The sequence below is a fragment of the Salvelinus namaycush genome, chromosome 3, assembly GCF_016432855.1.
Source record: "Salvelinus namaycush isolate Seneca chromosome 3, SaNama_1.0, whole genome shotgun sequence".
Classification (NCBI taxonomy): Eukaryota; Metazoa; Chordata; class Actinopteri; order Salmoniformes; family Salmonidae; genus Salvelinus; species Salvelinus namaycush.
Window position 1 is genome coordinate 93,177,439 of NC_052309.1, and position 24,529 is coordinate 93,201,967.

At 41.7% G+C, this 24,529-nt stretch overlaps 1 protein-coding gene across 1 annotated transcript in view; it reads right to left on the reverse strand.

Moving 5' to 3' along the window:
* Positions 1 to 11,493: 11,493 nt before the first annotated feature.
* Positions 11,494 to 24,529, reverse strand: part of nptx2a (neuronal pentraxin 2a) — a 29,341-nt gene continuing 16,305 nt past the window's right edge. Inside the window, exons 3-5 of the mRNA XM_038988725.1 lie at positions 16,652 to 16,896; positions 12,331 to 12,510; positions 11,494 to 11,721 (exon numbers count right to left, since the gene is read on the reverse strand). Of these exons, the coding sequence (XP_038844653.1) occupies positions 11,494 to 11,721; positions 12,331 to 12,510; positions 16,652 to 16,896 (653 nt within the window). The remainder of the gene's footprint in view (positions 11,722 to 12,330; positions 12,511 to 16,651; positions 16,897 to 24,529) is intronic.

Consider the following 24,529-nt stretch of genomic DNA (forward strand, 5'->3'; position numbering starts at 1 on the left):
GCTCTGGCTAGGCCACTCAAGAACATTCAGAGATTTGTCCCGAAGCCACTCCTGCATTGTCTTGGCTGTGTGCTTAGGGTCATTGTCTTGTTGGAAGGTAAACCTTTGCCTCAATCTGAGGTCCTGAGCGCTCTGGAGCAGGTTTTCATCAAGGGTCTCTGTACTTTGCTCCGTTCATCTTTCCCTCTATCCTGACTAGTCTCCCAGTCCCTGCCACAGACAAACATCCCCACAGCATGATGCTGCCACCAACATTTGATTTATTTGATTTATTTAACCTTCATTTAAATAGGCAAGTCAGTTAAGAACAAATTCGTATTTACAATGACGGCCTACCAAAAGGCAAAAGGTCTCCTGCGGTAGACGGGGACTGCGATAAAAAAATAAATATATATATATATATATATATATATTAGGATAAAACACACATCACGACAAGAACAACCCAGGGATGTGTGTGCTTTGGGGACCTTTAACAGAATGTGACTGGCAGAACGAGTGTTGTATGTGGAGGATGAGGGCTGCAGTAGATATCTCAGATAGGGGGGAATGAGGCCTAAGAGGGTTTTATAAATAAGCATCAACCAGTGGGTCTTGCGGCGGTTATACAGAGATGACCAGTTTACAGAGGAGTATAGAGTGCAGTGATGTGTCCTATAAGGAGCATTGGTGGCAAATTTGATGGCCGAATGGTAAAGAACATCTAGCCGCTCGAGAGCACCCTTACCTGCCGATCTATAAATGATGTCTCTGCAATCTAGCATGTTTAGGATGGTCATCTGAATCAGGGTTAGCTTGGCAGCTGGGGTGAAAGAGGAACAATTACGATAGAGGAAACCAAGTCTAGATTTAACTTTAGCCTGAAGCTTTGAAATGTGCTGAGAGGAGGACAGTGTACCATCTAGCCATACTCCCAAGTACTTGTATGAGGTGACTACCTCAAGCTCTAAACCCTCAAGAGGTAGCAATCACACCTGTGGGGAGAAGGGAATTATTCTTACCAAACAACTTGACCTTTGTTTTGGAGGTGTTCAGAACAAGGTCAAGGGTCGAAAAAGCTTGTTGGACACTAAGAAAGATTTGTTGTAGAGCATTGACCACAAAATCCCAGGAGGAGCCAGCTGAGTATAAGACTGTATCATCTGCATATAAATGGATGAGAGAGCTTCCTGCTGCCTGAACTCTATTGTTGATGTAAATTGAGAAGAGCGTGGGGCCTAGGATTGAGCCTTGGGGTACTCCCTTGGTGACAGGCAGTGGCTGAGACAGCAGATTTTCTGACTTTATACACTGCACTCTTTGAGAGAGGTAGTTAGCAAACCAGGCCAAAGAACATGCTTCACCATAGGGATGGTGCCAGCTTTCCTCCAGACGTGATGCTTGGCATTCAGGCCAAATAGTTCAATTTTGGTTTCATCAAACCAGAGAATCTTGTTTCTCATGGTCTGATAGCCATTTAGGTGCCTTTTGACAAACTCCAAGCGGGCTGTCATGTGCCTTTTACTGAGGAGTGACTTCCGTCTGGCCACTACCATAAAGGCCTGATTGGTGGAGTGCTGCAGAGATGGTTGTCCTTCTGATAGAGCTCCAGAGTTCCTCTCCACAGAGGAACTCTGGAGCTGTATCAGAGTGACCATCGGGTTCTTGTTCACCTCCCTGACCTAGGCCCTTCTCCCCTGATTGCTCAGTTTGGCTGGGTGGCCAGCTCTAGGAACAGTCTTGGTGGTTCCAAACTTCTTCCATTTAAGAATGATGGAGGCCACTGTGTTCTTGGGGACCTTCAATGCTGCAGACATTTTTTGATATCCTTACCCAGATCTGTGCCTCGACAAAAATCCTGTCTCGGAGCTCTACAGACAATTCCTTCGATCTCATGGCTTGATTTTTGCTCTGACATGCAATGTGAACTGTGGGACCTTATATAGACAGGTGTGTGCCTTTCCAAATCATGTCCAATCAACTGAATTTACCACAGGTGGATTCCAATCAAGTTGTAGAAACATCTCAAGGATGATCAATGGAAACAGGATGCACCTGAGCTCAATTTCAAGTCTCATGGCAAAGGGTCTGAATATTTATATAAATTAGGTATTTTTGTTTTCGCTTTGTCATTAGGAGGTATTGTGTGTATATATTGATGAGTAAAAAAAAGTAATCAATTAGAGAACAAGGCTGTTACGTAACAAAATGTGTTTAAAGTCAAGTGGTCTGAATACTTTCCGAATGCACTATAAGTCCCAAAACACCTACAGCACACACACACACACACACACACACACACACACACACACACACACACACACACACACACACACACACACACACACACACACACACACACACAACTCTACACACACCCTACATCCGCCACCTCCACAAAACATACACTAATTGAACAATCACCAATGCCACATTCATCACCAGCCACACATTACCAGGCAAAGCACATGCATGAAAGCCGAGCTGTTCCACACAGCCACATGGGCCCTCTCTCCCAACCAGAGCCCATAGGAGGAACATGTAGGACTATGAGAGTGGATTGACCTTGTGCAGCTGGAGGTTGATGTTGGGTAAATCACAGTACCTGTGTGTCTCTGGCTCTCTGCCATCCATCCGCTCACTACCATGCATTAATATGATCTCATCTCACCTTGATGAAAACGCAAGTTGACATTTATTGGGATGGAATCTTGTCCTGGAGGCAGAGCTGACTGAGCGGTTTCTGCTAGATGGATCAGCCTGCAAAGTCAACATGGGCTATATCGTGAAGAATTATTCAAACTAAAATTTGCTTTTTGTTCTTAATTTAAGGTTAGTATCAGGCATTAGGGTTAGCATTGTCTGCTAACCCTAATGAGCTGCCTCCAGTACATGAGTCATCTCAATAAATGCCAACCTGCGATGAAAACCTGCAGTGATGTCACGTCACAAGGATCATATGCTCTGTATTTTATCATGTGTTATTCCTAGGTATCACCAATGATATCATACATGGTTTTTATGTATATGGTTATAATAGTACTTGAGGCCTTTCTTTCCAACCAGAAATGACGTGGTCATCATGAGTAATTATTTTTCTGACCCATTTCTAACCACGCCTACAGAATTAAAGAAAACATTATATTATACAGTATATACAGTACCAGTCAAAAGTTCAGACACATCTACTCATTCCAGGGTTTTTCTTTATTTTTACTATTTTCTACATTGTGGTTGAGAGAATGCCAAGAGTGTGCAAAGCTGCCATCATATTTGAAGAATCTCAAATATAAAATATATTTAGATTTGTTTAACACTTTTTTGGTTACTACATGATTCCATATCTGTTATTTCATAGTTTTGATGTCTTCACTATTATTCTACATTGTAGAAAATAGTAAAAATAAAGAAAAACCCTTAAATGTATATATTATAGAATCTCTATGACCATGTCTATCCATCCCCCACCCCTTCTATAAGCTTCATTCTGGTCTTTTGCTCGGGGAAAACTCTAATTTACGGTTTTATACTGAGTGAGATGGGTCCAGGGCTTTGACCGACCAGGGAGCTCATGAAATTCACATTCATAAACAGCTGAGCAGGCTCTATAAATAAACACTTAAATGGCTTCACGGTCGGGGGCAGATCTGTTTCCTGATGAAAGTCAGATGATCTGTAAATGTCACAGCAGAGAGAGGGCTTAACAGTCCTACGGCAAGTGTGTGTGTGTGCCCTTATCAGTAGCCTACCAGGCAGATGTAATATCCTCAGCCTCCCAGGCGATGTAGTATCCTCAGCCTCCCAGGGGGATGTAGCATCCTCAGCCTACCAGGCAGATGTAGTATCCTCAGCCTCCCAGGCGGATGTAGTATCCTCAGCCTACCAGGCAGATGTAGTATCCTCAGCCTACCAGGTGGATGTAGCATCCTCAGCCTACCAGGCGGATGTAGCATCCTCAGCCTACCAGGCGGATGTAGTATCCTCAGCCTCCCAGGTGGATGTAGCATCCTCAGCCTACCAGGCGGATGTAGTATCCTCAGCCTACCAGGTGGATGTAGCATCCTCAGCCTACCAGATGGATGTAGTATCCTCAGCCTCCCAGGGGGATGTAGCATCCTCAGTCTACCAGGCGGATGTAGTATCCTCAGCCTCCCAGGGGGATGTAGCATCCTCAGTCTACCAGGCGGATGTAGTATCCTCAGCCTCTGAGGGGGATGTAGTATCCTCAGCCTCCCAGGGGGATGTAGTATCCTCAGCCTCCCAGGGGGATGTAGTATCCTCAGCCTCCCAGGGGGATGTAGTATCCTCAGCCTACCAGGGGGATGTAGTATCCTCCGCCTCTGAGGGGGATGTAGTATCCTCAGCCTCCCAGGGGGATGTAGTATCCTCAGCCTCCCAAGGGGATGTAGTATCCTCGGCCTAACAGGCAGATGTAGTGTCCTCGGCCTACTAGGCAGATGTAGAATCCTCAGCCTACTAGGCAGATGCAGTATCCTCATCCTCCCAGGGGGATGTAGTACTCGCAGCCTACCAGGGGGATGTAGCATACCCAGCCTCCCAAGGGTTGTAGTATCCTCGGCCTAACAGGCAGATGTAGTGTCCTCAGCCTACTAGGCAGATGTCGGATCCTCAGCCTACGAGGCAGATGTAGGATCCTCAGCCTACCAGGCAGATGTAGTATCCTCGGGCTCCAAGGCAGATGTACTGTAGATCAAACAGTTTCCACAGAGAGCTAGAGGATCACACTACGCTTCTCCATCAGTCATGTACTGTATTATACTGTATAGTCTTATATCTCCAGATTAACGTTTGTTGACTTTGAGTTGATTGCCTCAGTGCTGTGACCCTTGGCTGTCTTATCAGTCAACATTACATCATAATGCAACAAAACATGTATTCATATTTGTTGCAACGGCAGCGTAAAAAATGTATGTCACAAATTTGAGTATTGCCTATAATATTGGTTGCGTGGTTGTGGTCAGACAACACTGGGAAGTTTTAGAGAGGTACTATCTAAGATAAATTCGTACTTTATTTATCCCCCAAAGGGGACATTTGTTTCCCCCAGCAAATACATAAACATATATATACAAACTAGATACACTATAAAAGACACACAGACACTAAAATATGTTATCAAGATGTTACAGAAATATGTAAATGACATGTGAATTAGATTTGTGTGCAAATCATGGAAAACAACATTTCAACCTTTTTCTCTTTCTCTGTAAGAAACCACTCATCCTGGCTTTAAAATCCTCCTCATATTGTCTGTCTCTGTTCCAGGTAATTATGATCAAAGTGGTGCAGTATCAAAATCCAATCAAATATCAAGAAATACTATTTCCGATATCATATGGACCAATGGTTAGTGATTAAAATGGCAGCGTTTTGAAACTGCTGAAATACAAATACAATGTTCCAACGAGGCCACAACATGTTCATTGTTGGGCTGTGTTCACAACATGTTCATTGTTGGGCTGTGTCCACAACATGTTCATTGTTGGGCTGTGTCCACAACATGCTCATTGTTGGGCTGTGTTCACAACATGTTCATTGTTGGGCTGTGTTCACAACATGTTCATTGTTGGGCTGTGTTCACAACATGTTCATTGTTGGGCTGTGTTCACAACATGTTCATTGTTGGGCTGTGTCCACAACATGTTCACTGTTGGGCTGTGTCCACAACATGCTCATTGTTGGGCTGTGTTCACAACATGTTCATTGTTGGGCTGTGTCCACAACATGTTCATTGTTGGGCTGTGTTCACAACATGTTCATTGTTGGGCTGTGTTCACAACATGTTCATTGTTGGGCTGTGTTCACAACATGTTCATTGTTGGGCTGTGTCCACAACATGTTCATTGTTGGGCTGTGTTCACAACATGTTCATTGTTGGGCTGTGTTCACAACATGTTCATTGTTGGGCTGTGTTCACAACATGTTCATTGTTGGGCTGTGTTCACAACATGTTCATTGTTGGGCTGTGTCTGTGTTGTTGGCTTGGGCTGTGTCTGTGTTGTTGGCTTGGGCTGTGTCTGTGTTGTTGGCTTGGGCTACAGCTGACACATTTATGAAGTGTTGATGAATGTGCATTACCTTGAAACTTATCAAAGTAAGTGTCCAACATGTTCTCATTATAAATGTTCAAAATTATGACATTTGACTGTTGTAGTTACTTATATGTCACCCAAGCTGACATGTTATTTATACAGTATGTCACTGTTACAATGTGTTGTTAGTGGAAAAAAATCTACACAAGTTAAACCTTTCATTACCCGCCATTACACAGTACTATCTTTTGAATTACAATGTTGAGGCACATTAATATGTTTTAAAGAGTAACATTGATGTATTTCTGCCTTCATGCCTTCTGCTTCGCTTTTTTCTTTTGAACACACAAACTAACTAAATATGAACAGCTCAGATAAAGGAGGAGGGGCTTAGAAAATAGGCTCATTTAAAAACAAAATGGCAGCCAGATGGAGAGAAGACCAGGGCAAAAATGTGAAGAGTTCTTTATGAATCCTCATTTCATGAGAGTTGTTGAGGCCAAAGGGGGTGTGGGTCTGCCTAATAGTCAGAGAGATCCAAGTAGCCTAAAAAACGGCAGCAGGCAGCACACACCCAAACCCAGCTGTATAGTCAGATCCTGCTGCTGTTCAATGCCTTTATCCTACAGACTCTAGTAATCACCAGGGCCAAAGGAGCTTCTCTGTGGTCTGAAATTAAGTTTTATCTCCTGGTCACGAAGCAAAGCGCCGGGTCTCGTCTAGTCCCGCTCTCTTCGTCTCCTGAGAGGACCGTCTGAGAGCTCTTTAATTCTTTAATTGAGCCCTTTAATTCTCCATTCTTCACTTAGCAGTGATGGGATGCGTTACCACCAGTGATCAAATATGCCCGACACCGGTTGGCTTTAATTACAGGGTTTAGACTTGGATGCACCCAGCTTCACACACTCCAACACAACCTTGGGCTCCGTTGAAAATGCATAGCGCGAACACCCAACATCATGGGTGTGTGTGTGACTCTGTGTCTGTGTGCGTGTGTGTTGTATGTGAGTGTGTAGGAGCAGAATACAAAGCTTTAATAAACTATCTGCCAAATAATTGTGAGCCTCCGGTGCCAATGTCATCCGCAGAGCAATATACGTAGGCTACACTCCATCCATTGTGCTAGGGAAGTGGAGTGGGGAAACTGGCCTACTGGGTAATTACATTGAGTTAAACCCTTTCAAGTGATGCACTTTTAGCCTGAAGTAGTTGTCATTACATCTGCATCTACGCTAGCACTTATTTAATTACATTCCTTGCAATTCCTTCCTTTAATACTGTACTTCCTTTAATAGTGTACTATCGTGACTTGTGCTGAAACTCCCTAAGTCTATTCCTATGCCGAAAGAGTCGCGAGTAGCTGATGCATAGTGTTTAAACGCAATAATAGCAGTAGCACATCCCCACTCTCTCAAAGGTCCAGAATAATAATTTCACTGTTGGGTACAAAGATGTATATGTCTCCCTCTACACTTGTTAGATGTATTAGCTACATGCCAATCTGAATTACATTTGCGTAGGTTTGTGTAGGTAGTACTGTCGTTTGTCACAGAATGCGTCACAAAACCCACTTTTAAACTCAACAATAGAGTATGCCTCTAGCAACAGTTGGGAAAGAAGGAAGAAACCTGGAAAGAATCTTTTGAGATGGAAAATTAGCTCTTTCTCCACTGGCCGGCCAGTCATATAGTAGACAAGTATATGACATATCGCTACCTACAATAGTAAAACGTCATTATTTTGACACATTCTTATGAGACCATATTGGAAATCTAAGTTCAGAGTAGAATTATCCCCCTAAATTCTCAAGCAGAGTGTGCTCTCCCTCCATCTCCACAGCACTTGTCAAAAAGCTACAGTTTACTGAACCACTATTTCCATCCTCTTGTTTACAGTCAGTAATTGGGCCTGATTTACAATGCATTCACAATGTGACCCCCTGGGGTGTCGCGGCAACACATGAATTAAGCAATAGTGCCAACCGTGACAGCTCAAGCAGAGAACACGGAGAGAGGAGAGCTCTCGAACGCAACGTGCCCTACATTACCGCTGCTGCTTCCCATAATCCACTGAGGCCGATTTCTCATTTCCACCTGGAAGGCTGCCAGCCAGAGGATTTCTCCACTGTTGATAACATTCCACGGATGGAGAGAGAGAGAGAGAGAAAACATCCATTCATATCCTCTGGGTTCGGACTCGTTGCACACAACATGACACCTCTCCTGACTTTGTGTGTCTGTAGTCAACAAGCGCGACAAATAAGACGGTGTTAAGAAGTATACAATCACATTCTGTCAGTTTACAAGCCTTATGAAACATGTGTTTGGTTATGATTCATCTGTATTGATAGAAGGGGAGGCAGTATGAGTAGCCACTGACCCTAGGTAATCTGTCAGTTTACAAGCCTTATGAAACATGTGTTTGGTTATGATTCATCTGTATTGATAGAAGGGGAGACAGTACTCTTAGCCACTGACCCTAGGTAATCTGTCAGTTTACAAGCCTTATGAAACATGTGTTTGGTTATGATTCATCTGTATTGATAGAAGGGGAGACAGTATGAGTAGCCACTGACCCTAGGTAATCTGTCAGTTTACAAGCCTTATGAAACATGTGTTTGGTTATGATTCATCTGTATTGATAGAAGGGGAGACAGTATGAGTAGCCACTGACCCTAGGTAATCTGTCAGTTTACAAGCCTTATGAAACATGTGTTTGGTTATGATTCATCTGTATTGATAGAAGGGGAGACAGTATGAGTACTCTTAGCCACTGACCCTAGGTAATCTGTCAGTTTACAAGCCTTATGAAACATGTGTTTGGTTATGATTCATCTGTATTGATAGAAGGGGAGACAGTATGAGTAGCCACTGACCCTAGGTAATCTTAACAGGAGAGAGGTACTATTTTACTGGACCTTATCCTGTTTATCCTCACATGGGACTATATATATTCCTACTACAGTGAAATAGCCGACACATGTGAGTATACAGTATTTAGTATAGTTTGATTACAAGGAGGGTTTTTAAATATGTTGCACTATCTTTAATGTCTTTCAATAGTATAAGGGAGATCCTTTCTCCCCGCACCAGCCTCCACTGCACTCCGCAGCTGACCCATGAATCTATTCAACACTTGAACTCTTTCTGATGGCACGATTTTCAGGCAATTGTTCGTATTTGGATTTTGAATATTTTATTAGGTGCAAGAGGACATCCAACCACACTGCATGGAGACACAGAACATAAATGGTAGATGAAGATGAGGTTAAAGCAACAGCTGAATCCTTTTTGTTTCTCATTTATCTTTTCACAATTCCAAGGTTGCATTGTAGGGAAAAAATACAAATGATATTTGCTGAACTGAAAGATGGAATCCACAGTAGGGGAAAGCAGCGCTACTGGTCATCCCACCGCCGCTGCTATTGTTTTGTCACGCGGCATTGTAAAAAGAAAAAAGTAGTGCAATGATGTCCGAGGTGAAATACAGCGTTTGTTGTTTTCAGTAACTTCTCTGTTGTTGTAATATCCCAAACGGACGTGGCTGTTTCACCTTAAGGATTCCAACTTTATGCTTTGAATCATCCGCAAACAAAAAGCACATTCGGTGCTGAAAAAAAGGCCATTGAACATTTTAAAAGAAGATGTCCTTCTTCCACTAACATTCTGAATGAAATAGTGACTCAGTGCAGGTAAACACATTAACTCATGAGCAGAAATGCTAATAAAATACAAGAAATTAAATCGTCTCTACAGAAATAAAACATACATTTATATAACACATAAAAGGACATTCATATGTAGAATAACTTTGAAATGTTCGAAAATGATAGGTGTGTACCCCTTTAAAACATTACTGCATTATATCATTCTCAAAGGCCATCAGAAATGTTCTGAATCCCGCTGTTCTGTTTTTACAAACGTATATCTTTCCAAGATGTCCCAAAGGAAAGGAAGAGACAAACGTCCATTTGTTTCCTAACATCAGGTTAGTCCTCTGCACTCTTCATAACCAGATAAGGGTTGAATTGACAGGCATTGTGGTATTGTGTTGCAGCAAAACAAGTGTGAACAGAGTTGAAGAAGCAAACTTGACACACGTGTATCTACTGCACCACATTTCAAATCACTGTAGTTTAAATGAACTGGAATGCAGCACAACATTAATTCAGAACGGAGTTCTTTTTTCTTATCCCTAAGGAAATGAAAGACATTTTCTACAAACAGAAACATAGCAAAGTGTTCCAGTGCTTTTTGTCTTGTTCCAACCAGAAACATTCAGATCTCTTCTCATCTTTAGTTTCACACTCTTCATTTTCATAGCGTCTCTCTGGCTTATAGCAAAATGCCTCTATATTATACAATGCAACGGGATAGTAAAATAGCTCACATTGATCTTCTCATTCATTTGACAAACATGATATTTACTAACACAGATTATGGATAAAATCCTTCCTTGAAGGTCATCCAGTCCCTGGCATCCCATTCCAACCCACGCTCCCCCAGTGTGGCACACAGAGCGCTGAATTCCCGGCTTCCCGCCAGTCCTCGGCAGCTTTCCGACTTTGCTTTTAACCTGCCTGGGCCGGCCGCTGCACAAAGCTGCTTGGGATGGCAGCTGCTCAAGGGGAGGAGAGGTATTAGAATAGATTTACAAGAATGTGAATGTCCTCGTCACTAATCTCTAGGGCCTTTTACACAACGAGAGCGTGCACACACCCACACAAACTGCTATTACAGTAAACACACCCACCTGTGCATGTACATATACACACATACAGTACGCATGCATTCACTTTTGCACTCAATACTCTCAGTGACAGGTCAAAACACATGCACACGTTGAACATGGTCTATTCCACCGTTGCCTTTATATTCTATACTCATCAATAGCCCTCTCTGGAACATGGGGCTTCTTTTTACTGCAAAGGAACACAAGCTCACATCATTTACCGTAGAAGTTTGCCATGCAACTCAGAAATAGCTGTCCACACAACACAATAAAAGCTTCTATGGGTTATATATTAGCTCACATTCTCTGAATACAGTATAGTGCTCAATTATCAGTGTATGAAATGCCTTAGAGAGGAGCTGTGTTCAAACATGACTCAGTCAAAAGGATATCTAGCTAAAGGAGTAAAAGACAGAATACAGAGTATAGAGTCCTCAGTCTCAAGTGGGTTCTCTGTAAAATCCTCTCGTTAGAATCACGTTGGAATGGGCATGAACTTGTGAGCCATGTACTTAAGCATGGAAAATCACACCAAAACACATTGGGAAAACAAGAAGTTGACCCATTTACTAGATCTAGGTCTGTAAACAAAGGCAATACCCGTTGAGCCCTTTTTCCTCCTTGAGGGGTGTTTCTGAAGCAGCACAGAGAGCGCGGAACCAGAACCACCTCTCAAGCCTCCGGAACCTTCGGAACCCAGTGTCATAACAACGTTACACATCCAACTCCTTTACGGTTCGAACATACGGTCCTCGCAGATCTCCAACGCCACCTTGGATGCTCCTCCCATGACTTCTACGTTGGTGTCGATCCAGGGAACAATGTTCCCGGGCATGTAGGAGGAGCAGTTGGCCATTCCCATGATGTCCACAGGCCGGAGGACCCGGTCCCACATGTTGAACTGGCTCAGCTCGCCAACGAAGGCCTGGGTGGCGTCGAAACGACCCCCCACCATGTCCTGTAGAGGGAGAGGGACTGCGTTTAAAATCCCATCAGTGTACAGAAACGTCATAGCCTGGGTGATTCATCGTTTCTGCGTTCAACAAGAATTCAAAGACATCAATAATTTTGCCAAAGCCGGAGCAGAACGACAATTAAAATAAATTGTATAGTACGTCTGATAGATGAGACAGATCTATTGCTCTGCTATTGGTTTCCTCTGTGCGTCTGTCATTTCACTCTGCAATTGCAATTTTATCCATGAAAGACACACTACATGCACTATAGCTTTCCACATAGACTAGCAGCACACGTGTTGCATAAAGTAGTCCACCCAATGAGACCCAACAGCTACGTTACATTACTGGGTCCCTATGGGAACGATCTTAATAGTCAGTGTTCTGTACTACATCGCCGTAGAGATAGTAAGATGCTGTCATGGAGACATCTGTTGGAGTGTCACACTAACAATGCTCCCAAGGGTGCGCTGTCACTGGCTAAGGCAGGCAGAGAGGTGAGGTAATGGTAAAGGGTTGTTGATAGCGTGACAAGAGCCTTGCCTCCCCCTTCTCCCCTGTTCATCTCTCCCTCTCCGGTGGGAGTACATCAGAGCCTGGCTAAGCCTCACCTGTTCCTGTCCCAGGATGATCACCCCTCCAGGTTTAATTGGGTGCCAGGGGGCCAGGTTCTCCCCGGTGCCCAGCCTCTCCCCATCCTGGTATGCCTCCCAGAAGCCGTCCCGCGTCGTCCAGGTGATGCAAATGTGGTGCCAGCGGCCGTCGCTCACCGACAGGGGCAACTGGGCCACCTGGGTAAGAAGGGTGAGATGGGCAGTACAACGTTAGATGGGATTCACTTTTAATTGTAAGCCGCTCTGGATAAGAGTGTCTGCTAAGTGACTCAAATGTAAATGTAGAATACTTAGAGGGTCAATATGGGGTAATTCATGTTAGAGGGGCTATACTAACTTGGGCAAAAGGGGCAAGAGAATACCTGTGTTTTTGTCTTTGTGTGGTGAATCTTAATTTCCACTTAAGTCCAATTTTCATTTAGTCATGCATGGATGTCTATGGGAAACTTAGAAAAACATTCACTCAAGTGAAGGATAGGATTCCCCTTAAGAGCTTATTGTAGACTTTACTATCAGGGAGAATATCCCAGGGCAGATAGGGCAATAGAGCTCAAGTTGAACCGTACAATCTGCCGTAAGAGGCAAGAGAGCACAAGTGCTATATATCACTGGGGCAGATGGCACAATGAAGCTTTGACTGAGACACACAACACAGGGCCAAATGGAGCAAGACAACACCAGCACTTTACAAATAGTTTATAAAGAGTAAAGTGACAATATACTGTAGACTGTAGAAATTGCAGTCATATGGGATTGCACTTCGAAAACAAGACCAGAAAGATATAGAACAGGTTACGACATCAGCGCTTTACCCAGACTTTACAATGTCATCATGGTCCACAGAGGATTCAGCATAGGAGAGAATGGAGGTGGAAGTCATTAGCTTTATATAGAGCTTCTATATGAGCCATAGAGACCATAGAGACCATGACATGCAGAGGCTACTGCCAACAATTTCCTGTCTGCTCTTAATCCCTCCCATGAGAAACTAGACGCTTGACCTCCAAAGGTGTTCCAGCATATCACATTTACACTAAAGCCAATCAACCAGAGCATTGATACTGTGGACCTAATTACTGCCCTCTAGTAATATCCCTGAGCCTTGGTCAACTGAGGATGTTAGGTCTGATATCATACCCGGAGCCAGGAGTTTCTCCCTGACCGTGTGAGCAGGAAACAAACACAGCAACTGTTGTTTACATAGTTGCAGAATGTCTTTTAGACCACACCAACATTTCAGTAAATATTCTCTAATCAAAGCTCTGACAAAGGCTATGAGACCCAAACATTTGCAAAAAATAAACAACAAGAGATGAGGGAGTTTATTTTCTATGAACGATTATTCAACATTTCCTAGAATGCACCTGCAAGCAATCCTTAAAGGTGTGAGGGCATTTCATGTTTTAGATCCGACAGGTGCAGAAAGAAATTCAATAAAACCACCCCATCCGGGTCTTGACTAAACCCAACCAACCACTCCATCAAAAGATGTTTACTCTTGTCCAATAGGCAGCCAACTGCTGCGAAAGTACTGATAAAATAAGTTCCAAGTGGCTATATTTTGGCATTAGGAAAGCTTTAAAGGACTGGTTCAATATTTTTTTTACCTAATCTGTATTTCGGATGGAAATGTCATCTTATAGAAGGGTCCAGACACTTTTTTTGTGAATTTACTCGGTGATTTTACTCGGTGATTTTGCTTTTTACTTGGTGATTTTACTTTTTTCTCTGGTTCTGTATTGGTTCCTCTTTTTTCAGAAACATACCGCACCTGGAATAGACTTTATCATTGCTCGTTCTGCAGTATGGGGGCTCCGGAAAAACAACGGCTCCAAAAACAACCAAGTAAGTCCTTTTCCAAACGGCAAAGCTCTCAGTATAGTGATGCAGGTCTTTTGATGTTGTACACATTAAATGATGCATTTCCAAAATTTATCCGCAAAGTTATATTCCATTTTATGCAACTCGAGCGGTTTCCGTTACCAGCAGTGCTAAACAGAGAAGTATGTTTCTCAAAACCAAGTGAAACTGCTAAAGTATCTGGACCCTTCTAAAACATGCCATTTACATCCAAAATAGAGTTATGGTTCTATAATAGTGAACGAATCCTTTAACTCCTTACAGAAGCCAAAATAATGAGATGCAACAGGAATGTTGAATGGATTTGATCCAGGGAAGATTTTCTCTCTATCTTTAATGAATCTCATTTTGGAGCACGAGAGCATTTGCACCAGATGAATGGTGTACCATTGACAAAAGAACATGGTGTAACATTCTAACCTTAAACTATTGATTATATTACCAGGAATCACCATGCAGACCTGGGTCGTGTTAGTTAAGTTTTAAAACATTTTGAAACGAATATTAGTGTTATATTCATGATTTCATCTTCTCTCACACATACACAGTCTCTGACCCTCTTTCCTTCTCTCTCACACTCACTAACACTTTCATTGGTTCCTCTGTTCTGTGGTGCTGTATCGGTTCCTCTGTTCTCTGGTGCTGTATCGGTTCCTCTGTTCTCTGGTGCTGTATTGGTTCCTCTATTCTCTGGTGCTGTATTGGTTCCTCTATTCTCTGGTGCTGTATTGGTTCCTCTATTCTCTGGTGCTGTATTGGTTCCTCTATTCTCTGGTGCTGTATTGGTTCCTCTGTTCTCTGGTGCTGTATTGGTTCCTCTGTTCTCTGGTGCTGTATTGGTTCCTCTGTTCTCTGGTGCTGTATTGGTTCCTCTGTTCTCTGGTGCTGTATTGGTTCCTCTGTTCTCTGGTGCTGTATTGGTTCCTCTGTTCTCTGGTGCTGTATTGGTTCCTCTGTTCTCTGGTGCTGTATTGGTTCCTCTAATCTCTGGTGCTGTATTGGTTCCTCTAATCTCTGGTGCTGTATTGGTTCCTCTAATCTCTGGTGCTGTATTGGTTCCTCTAATCTCTGGTGCTGTATTGGTTCCTCTGTTCTCTGGTGCTGTATCGGTTCCTCTGTTCTCTGGTGCTGTATCGGTTCCTCTGTTCTCTGGTGCTGTATCGGTTCCTCTGTTCTCTGGTGCTGTATTGGTTCCTCTGTTCTCTGGTGCTGTATTGGTTCCTCTGTTCTCTGGTGCTGTATTGGTTCCTCTGTTCTCTGGTGCTGTATTGGTTCCTATAATCTCTGGTGCTGTATTGGTTCCTCTATTCTCTGGTGCTGTATTGGTTCCTCTATTCTCTGGTGCTGTATTGGTTCCTCTATTCTCTGGTGCTGTATTGGTTCCTCTATTCTCTGGTGCTGTATTGGTTCCTCTGTTCTCTGGTGCTGTATTGGTTCCTCTAATCTCTGGTGCTGTATTGGTTCCTCTATTCTCTGGTGCTGTATTGGTTCCTATAATCTCTGGTGCTGTATTGGTTCCTCTGTTCTCTGGTGCTGTATTGGTTCCTCTGTTCTCTGGTGCTGTATTGGTTCCTCTGTTCTCTGGTGCTGTATTGGTTCCTCTGTTTTCTGGTGCTGTATTGGTTTGTCTGTTCTCTGGTGCTGTATTGGTTCCCTCTTCCATCTTCCTGTACACTCTGCTCCCCCCTCCCCCATCTCTCCCTCCCTTCTCTCTCTTCATTTCTAGTGTTTGTCTGACATACACTCATGTATAATACATGGTGAAACCAGAACTGTGGGGAAAACTGGCTCTGCCAATAAACCAGATGCCCAACACAAACCCAAATCCAACCCCACAACAGAAAAACCCCCACCCTACTTCACTTCAGCCAAACTCAACTCCCTCTGAGCCCCCAGGTTCAGTTATCCAGCAGTAACGCACAGAAAAAATAACTATTAGTGTTGTCTATTCAAACACCACGATTGCCATGGTTGTATTCCTTTGAAGACAGAAACCCATGAAATATTAATTGTAGCATCTTTTTGAGCACATTGGAAATTGTCTTCCTTCAAAAAGCATTGGTTAACAAGGGGGGAAAAGTGTCTGATTTTCAGTATTAAATGTAAATATTGAAGCGACCTTAAGCCAACCTAGGACCCTCAACAAGAGGTGTGGGCCTCTTGCTGTAACGGCCATGGTGTTGTGTTGATAGTCGCTGGACCCAGGTTCAAGAACCTGTTGGTTCTACCCCCTGAAAACAGACTGGAAGGACTACAACATGACCCCATTTCAGTTCCTTTTCTGTGCTGGCTTGATCGTTCTGTGTCTATTCAATCGTCACAGTTTGTTTTTGTAATAGAAAATGCACAATGATACATGCTCAACTGTAACCAAGTTCTTTAGAGTAAATGAGTCTTTCGTGGCCGTAGCCCAGGAGTTGTTTTTGTAATGGACAATCAATAAAAGACTAGGACTTACTTTGTCGTTGACCAACAGCTCTATGGGGTTGTTGCCCCACTCGATGAGCACGATTTCATTGGCCTGTCCTGGCACCCCGTAGGAGAAGGGGGTTCCTATACCAGGGCTGGCGCTGGACTTCAGCCACATACACACTGTGAAGGCATACATCTCAGGGAGACTCTTCTTGATGCGTCCGTACAGGTAGTTGGTGCGCAGGGGGAGAGACACCTTGAAATCCTCGGGTGACTTAAATGCGTTGTTACCTGAAGACAAAACAGAGGTGTGAAAATGATTAGATAGAGGTAGTATCCATCACTTTCATCGGTCATGACCTGCACTGTTCACATACACCACCGTGTCTGAGTCTGCCCACATAGGGGGCTCTTATTGAACCATTGGTTACTATGGAAAGCAAGCCGATGATAGTAGTAACACAACAGTGCATCGTCCAAAGTAGACAGACAGCCTTCCACTGTTAGTACCGCCTACTACCACCGCCTACTAGCACCGCCTACTACCACCGCCTACTAGCACCGCCTACCACCACCGCCTACCACCACCGCCTACCACCACCGCCTACTACCACCGCCTACTACCACCGCCTACTACCACTGCCCTCTATAAAGCTAATGAGCAAGAATGGGTAGTGGGCCGCTGACTTTGACGATGTTGGACTGTCGTAAATTGGCTGGAAGGGTTCGATGTTGGACTGTCGTAAATTGGCTGGAAGGGTTCGATGTTGGACTGTCGTAAATTGGCTGGAAGGGTTCGATGTTGGACTGTCGTAAATTGGCTGGAAGGGTTCGATGTTGGACTGTCGTAAATTGGCTGTAAGGGTTCGATGTTGGACTGTCGTAAATTGGCTGTAAGGGTTCGATGTTGGACTGTCGTAAATTGGCTGGAAGGGTTCTATGTTGGACTGTCGTAAATTGGCTGGAAGGGTTCGATGTTGGACTGTCGTAAATTGGCTGTAAGGGTTCGATGTTGGACTGTCGTAAATTGGCTGTAAGGGTTCGATGTTGGACTGTCGTAAATTGGCTGGAAGGGTTCGATGTTGGACTGTCGTAAATTGGCTGGAAGGGTTCGATGTTGGACTGTCGTAAATTGGCTGGAAGGGTTCGAGGTTGGACTGTCGTAAATTGCCCGGAAGGGTTCGAGGTTGGACTGTCGTAAATTGCCCGGAAGGGTTCGATGTTGGACTGTCGTAAATTGGCTGGAAGGATTCGATGTTGGACTGTCGTAAATTGGCTGTAAGGGTTCGATGTTGGACTGTCGTAAATTGGCTGTAAGGGTTCGATGTTGGACTGTCGTAAATTGGCTGGAAGGATTCGATGTTGGACTGTCGTAAATTGGCTGTAAGGGTTCGATGTTGGACTGTCGTAAATTGGCTGGAAGGATTCGATGTTGGACTGTCGTAAATTGGCTGGAAGGGTTCGATGTTGGTGATGGTGATGATGACAGTGGCGGTCGGTGCCAGTTAAGATGTTTTTTTTAATTGGCCTTATTTATGTTACAGCATATTAGATGACTGTCATTCATATTCCATTCACCCAGTTCAATGTAACATCCATAGGTTTAAGCTACTAAATTATGCTCAAATTTTCCCTGTACCCATCATGAGGTTGCTACAACCTAGACTATGAATTAAAGTTTACAACCTACAGTAGGTGCACACAGGTCGAGAGAAAGATTTGAGGTGACAGACAGTGACACATTCAATACAGACTTGCACCATCTTGCCTGTATCTAGCTGATCTAGGGTGTAATCATTAGTCTAACAGTAGCAAACGAGAGTTTCTATTGGACAAATTCCGGTATGTTTCCCCCCGTTTTGTTCCGTTTGCTTTATTTGGTGGAATGTTAATTTTCATAGCCATATACAAACATCTTGTTGTATTCCTTCTCACATCTACAGGCTCTCCTCCTCTCACCTTTTCCCTTCGCTTGTGGACTTCAATGCACAACACATCATCTGCTACAGTCATGCAGTACAGTGGACAGTTAGTAAGCAGGTCAGCAGTTACACTGGCGGGCCCCGGTGGCAATAAATTAGTAAAACCAGAAGGTTACCTTGACTTGGAGGAGTTCCAGTGTTGGATAGTCATACCCAGCTAGCTAACATACTGTAGCATCCCTCTGAGTCGGGTGTTTGAGTAGGCTAAACTAGCTAGCTGCATTTTCAAGTATAAAAAAACGATGAAATATAGCTCTCTTTCTCTGTCTCCTTCGCTCCTCCTTCATTTTTTAAGAAATTAATTAGCCTAGGTAAAAAAAATGTGTCACCCATACGTAAAATGTATACACGCATGACCGTAAGTCACTTTGGACAAAAGCAGCTGCTAAATGGCATACATTACGATGATGATTGAACATTAATACAAATGTGGATGGGCACTAGTTGGTGGAAGTATAACAGCTTGTATTGTTTCCAGTCTTAATTGAAACATTGATGAGGTGTCAGTAAGACAGCATATTGTATACACATCTGTTACAATGAGAGTGAGAGAGAATCAGAGACAGCCTATCTTTCTGGAAGCAGTGAGATGAGAGTGAGAGCAAAAGAGAGAAACACAGAGAAGAATGGAAGAAAATAATGAATTAGAGGGAGAGAGGGGCAGAATCAAAATGAGCAGACTTGGGTGCATGGAGAGAGCCTGATCAATGACAGACATCGGATGGTCAGACGGTCTCTGCCTCCCCACCCAAATCTCAGCATAAGTCTCTGCTGCTATAGTAACAGATATTGGGGACCCCGAATAAACAACATAATGTGTGTGTGTTGTAGTATCCAACATAATGTGTGTGTGTTGTAGTATCCAACATAATGTGTGTGTGTTGTAGTATCCAACATAATGTATGTGTGTTGTAGTATCCAACATAATGTGTGTGTTGTAGTATCCAACATAATGTATGTGTGTTGTAGTATCCAACATAATGTGTGTGTGTTGTAGTATCCAACATAATGTATGTGTGTTGTAGTATCCAACATAATGTATGTGTGTTGTAGTATCCAACATAATGTATGTGTGTTGTAGTATCCAACATAATGTGTGTGTGTTGTAGTATCCAACATAATGTATGTGTGTTGTAGTATCCAACATAATGTGTGTGTGTTGTAGTATCCAACATAATGTATGTGTGTTGTAGTATCCAACATAATGTATGTGTGTTGTAGTATCCAACATAATGTATGTGTGTTGTAGTATCCAACATAATGTGTGTGTGTTGTAGTATCCAACATAATGTGTGTGTGTTGTAGTATCCAACATAATGTATGTGTGTTGTAGTATCCAACATAATGTATGTGTGTTGTAGTATCCAACATAATGTGTGTGTGTTGTAGTATCCAACATAATGTATGTGTGTTGTAGTATCCAACATAATGTGTGTGTGTTGTAGTATCCAACATAATGTATGTGTGTTGTAGTATCCAACATAATGTGTGTGTGTTGTAGTATCCAACATAATGTGTGTGTGTTGTAGTATCCAACATAATGTACGTGTGTTGTAGTATCCAACATAATGTACGTGTGTTGTAGTATCCAACATAATGTACGTGTGTTGTAGTATCCAACATAATGTACGTGTGTTGTAGTATCCAACGTAATGTACGTGTGTTGTAGTATCCAACGTAATGTACGTGTGTTGTAGTATCCAACGTAATGTACGTGTGTTGTAGTATCCAACGTAATGTACGTGTGTTGTAGTATCCAACGTAATGTACGTGTGTTGTAGTATCCAACGTAATGTACGTGTGTTGTAGTATCCAACGTAATGTACGTGTGTTGTAGTATCCAACGTAATGTGCGTGTGTTGTAGTATCCAACGTAATGTGCGTGTGTTGTAGTATCCAACGTAATGTGCGTGTGTTGTAGTATCCAACGTAATGTGCGTGTGTTGTAGTATCCAACGTAATGTGCGTGTGTTGTAGTATCCAACGTAATGTGCGTGTGTTGTAGTATCCAACGTAATGTATGTGTGTTGTAGTATCCAACGTAATGTGTGTGTGTTGTAGTATCCAACGTAATGTGTGTGTGTTGTAGTATCCAACATAATGTGTGTGTGTTGTAGTATCCAACATAATGTGTGTGTGTTGTAGTATCCAACATAATGTGTGTGTGTTGTAGTATCCAACATAATGTGTGTGTGTTGTAGTATCCAACATAATGTGTGTGTGTTGTAGTATTCAACATAATGTGTGTGTGTTGTAGTATCCAACATAATGTGTGTGTGTTGTAGTATCCAACATAATGTATGTGTGTTGTAGTATCCAACATAATGTATGTGTGTTGTAGTATCCAACATAATGTATGTGTGTTGTAGTATCCAACATAATGTATGTGTGTTGTAGTATCCAACATAATGTGTGTGTGTTGTAGTATCCAACATAATGTATGTGTGTTGTAGTATCCAACATAATGTGTGTGTGTTGTAGTATCCAACATAATGTATGTGTGTTGTAGTATCCAACATAATATATGTGTGTTGTAGTATCCAACATAATGTGTGTGTGTTGTAGTATCCAACATAATGTGTGTGTGTTGTAGTATCCAACATAATGTATGTGTGTTGTAGTATCCAACATAATGTATGTGTGTTGTAGTATCCAACATAATGTATGTGTGTTGTAGTATCCAACATAATGTATGTGTGTTGTAGTATCCAACATAATGTGTGTGTGTTGTAGTATCCAACATAATGTATGTGTGTTGTAGTATCCAACATAATGTGTGTGTGTTGTAGTATCCAACATAATGTATGTGTGTTGTAGTATCCAACATAATGTATGTGTGTTGTAGTATCCAACATAATGTATGTGTGTTGTAGTATCCAACATAATGTGTGTGTGTTGTAGTATCCAACATAATGTGTGTGTGTTGTAGTATCCAACATAATGTGTGTGTGTTGTAGTATCCAACATAATGTGTGTGTGTTGTAGTATCCAACATAATGTGTGTGTGTTGTAGTATCCAACATAATGTGTGTGTGTTGTAGTATCCAACATAATGTGTGTGTGTTGTAGTATCCAACATAATGTATGTGTGTTGTAGTATCCAACATAATGTGTGTGTGTTGTAGTATCCAACATAATGTAGGTGTGTTGTAGTATCCAACATAATGTGTGTGTGTTGTAGTATCCAACATAATGTGTGTGTGTTGTAGTATCCAACATAATGTATGTGTGTTGTAGTATCCAACATAATGTATGTGTGTTGTAGTATCCAACATAATGTGTGTGTGTGTTGTAGTATCCAACATAATGTGTGTGTGTGTTGTAGTATCCAACATAATGTGTGTGTGTTGTAGTATCCAACATAATGTGTGTGTGTTGTAGTATCCAACATAATGTATGTGTGTTGTAGTATCCAACATAATGTATGTGTGTTGTAGTATCCAACATAATGTGTGTGTGTTGTAGTATCCAACATAATGTGTGTGTGTTGTAGTATCCAACATAATGTGTGTGTGTTGTAGTATCCAACATAATGTATGTGTGTTGTAGTATCCAACATAATGTATGTGTGTTGTAGTATCCAACATAATGTATGTGTGTTGTAGTATCCAACATAATGTGTGTGTGTGTTGTAGTATCCAACATAATGTATGTGTGTTGTAGTATCCAACATAATGTGTGTGTGTTGTAGTATCCAACATAATGTGTGTGTGTTGTAGTATCCAACATAATGTGTGTGTGTTGTAGTATCCAACATAATGTGTGTGTGTTGTAGTATCCAACATAATGTGTGTGTGTTGTAGTATCCAACATAATGTATGTGTGTTGTAGTATCCAACATAATGTATGTGTGTTGTAGTATCCAACATAATGTATGTGTGTTGTAGTATCCAACATAATGTATGTGTGTTGTAGTATCCAACATAATGTATGTGTGTTGTAGTATCCAACATAATGTATGTGTGTTGTAGTATCCAACATAATGTATGTGTGTTGTAGTATCCAACATAATGTATGTGTGTTGTAGTATCCAACATAATGTATGTGTGTTGTAGTATCCAACATAATGTATGTGTGTTGTAGTATCCAACATAATGTATGTGTGTTGTAGTATCCAACATAATGTGTGTGTGTTGTAGTATCCAACATAATGTGTGTGTCTTGTAGTATCCAACATAATGTATGTGTGTTGTAGTATCCAACATAATGTATGTGTGTTGTAGTATCCAACATAATGTATGTGTGTTGTAGTATCCAACATAATGTGTGTGTGTTGTAGTATCCAACATAATGTTTGTGTGTTGTAGTATCCAACATAATGTGTGTGTGTTGTAGTATCCAACATAATGTGTGTGTGTGTTGTAGTATCCAACATAATGTGTGTGTGTGTTGTAGTATCCAACATAGTGTGTGTGTGTTGTAGTATCCAACATAGTGTGTGTGTGTTGTAGTATCCAACATAATGTATGTGTGTTCTAGTATCCAACATAATGTATGTGTGTTGTAGTATCCAACATAATGTATGTGTGTTGTAGTATCCAACATAATGTATGTGTGTTGTAGTATCCAACATAATGTATGTGTGTTGTAGTATCCAACATAATGTATGTGTGTTGTAGTATCCAACATAATGTATGTGTGTTGTAGTATCCAACATAATGTATGTGTGTTGTAGTATCCAACATAATGTGTGTGTGTTGTAGTATCCAACATAATGTGTGTGTGTTGTAGTGTCCAACATAATGTGTGTGTGTTGTAGTATCCAACATAATGTATGTGTGTTGTAGTATCCAACATAATGTATGTGTGTTGTAGTATCCAACATAATGTATGTGTGTTGTAGTATCCAACATAATGTGTGTGTGTTGTAGTATCCAACATAATGTGTGTGCGTTGTAGTATCCAACATAATGTGTGTGCGTTGTAGTATCCAACATAATGTGTGTGCGTTGTAGTATCCAACATAATGTGTGTGCGTTGTAGTATCCAACATAATGTGTGTGCGTTGTAGTATCCAACATAATGTGTGTGTGTTGTAGTATCCAACATAATGTGTGTGTGTTGTAGTATCCAACATAATGTGTGTGTATTGTAGTATCCAACATAATGTATGTGTGTTGTAGTATCCAACATAATGTATGTGTGTTGTAGTATCCAACATAATGTATGTGTGTTGTAGTATCCAACATAATGTATGTGTGTTGTAGTATCCAACATAATGTGTGTGTGTTGTAGTATCCAACATAATGTGTGTGTGTTGTAGTATCCAACATAATGTGTGTGTGTTGTAGTATTCCAACATAATGTGTGTGTGTTGTAGTATCCAACATAATGTGTGTGTGTTGTAGTATCCAACATAATGTGTGTGTGTTGTAGTATCCAACATAATGTGTGTGTGTTGTAGTATCCAACATAATGTGTGTGTGTTGTAGTATTCAACATAATGTGTGTGTGTTGTAGTATTCAACATAATGTGTGTGTGTTGTAGTATCCAACATAATGTGTGTGTGTTGTAGTAACCAACATAATGTGTGTGTGTTGTAGTAATCCAACATAATGTGTGTGTGTTGTAGTATCCAACATAATGTGTGTGTGTTGTAGTATCCAACATAATGTGTGTGTGTTGTAGTATCCAACATAATGTGTGTGTGTTGTAGTATCCAACATAATGTGTGTGTGTTGTAGTATCCAACATAATGTATGTGTGTTGTAGTATCCAACATAATGTATGTGTGTGTTGTAGTATCCAACATAATGTATGTGTGTTGTAGTATCCAACATAATGTATGTGTGTTGTAGTATCCAACATAATGTATGTGTGTTGTAGTATCCAACATAATGTGTGTGTGTTGTAGTATCCAACATAATGTGTGTGTGTTGTAGTATCCAACATAATGTATGTGTGTGTTGTAGTATCCAACATAATGTATGTGTGTTGTAGT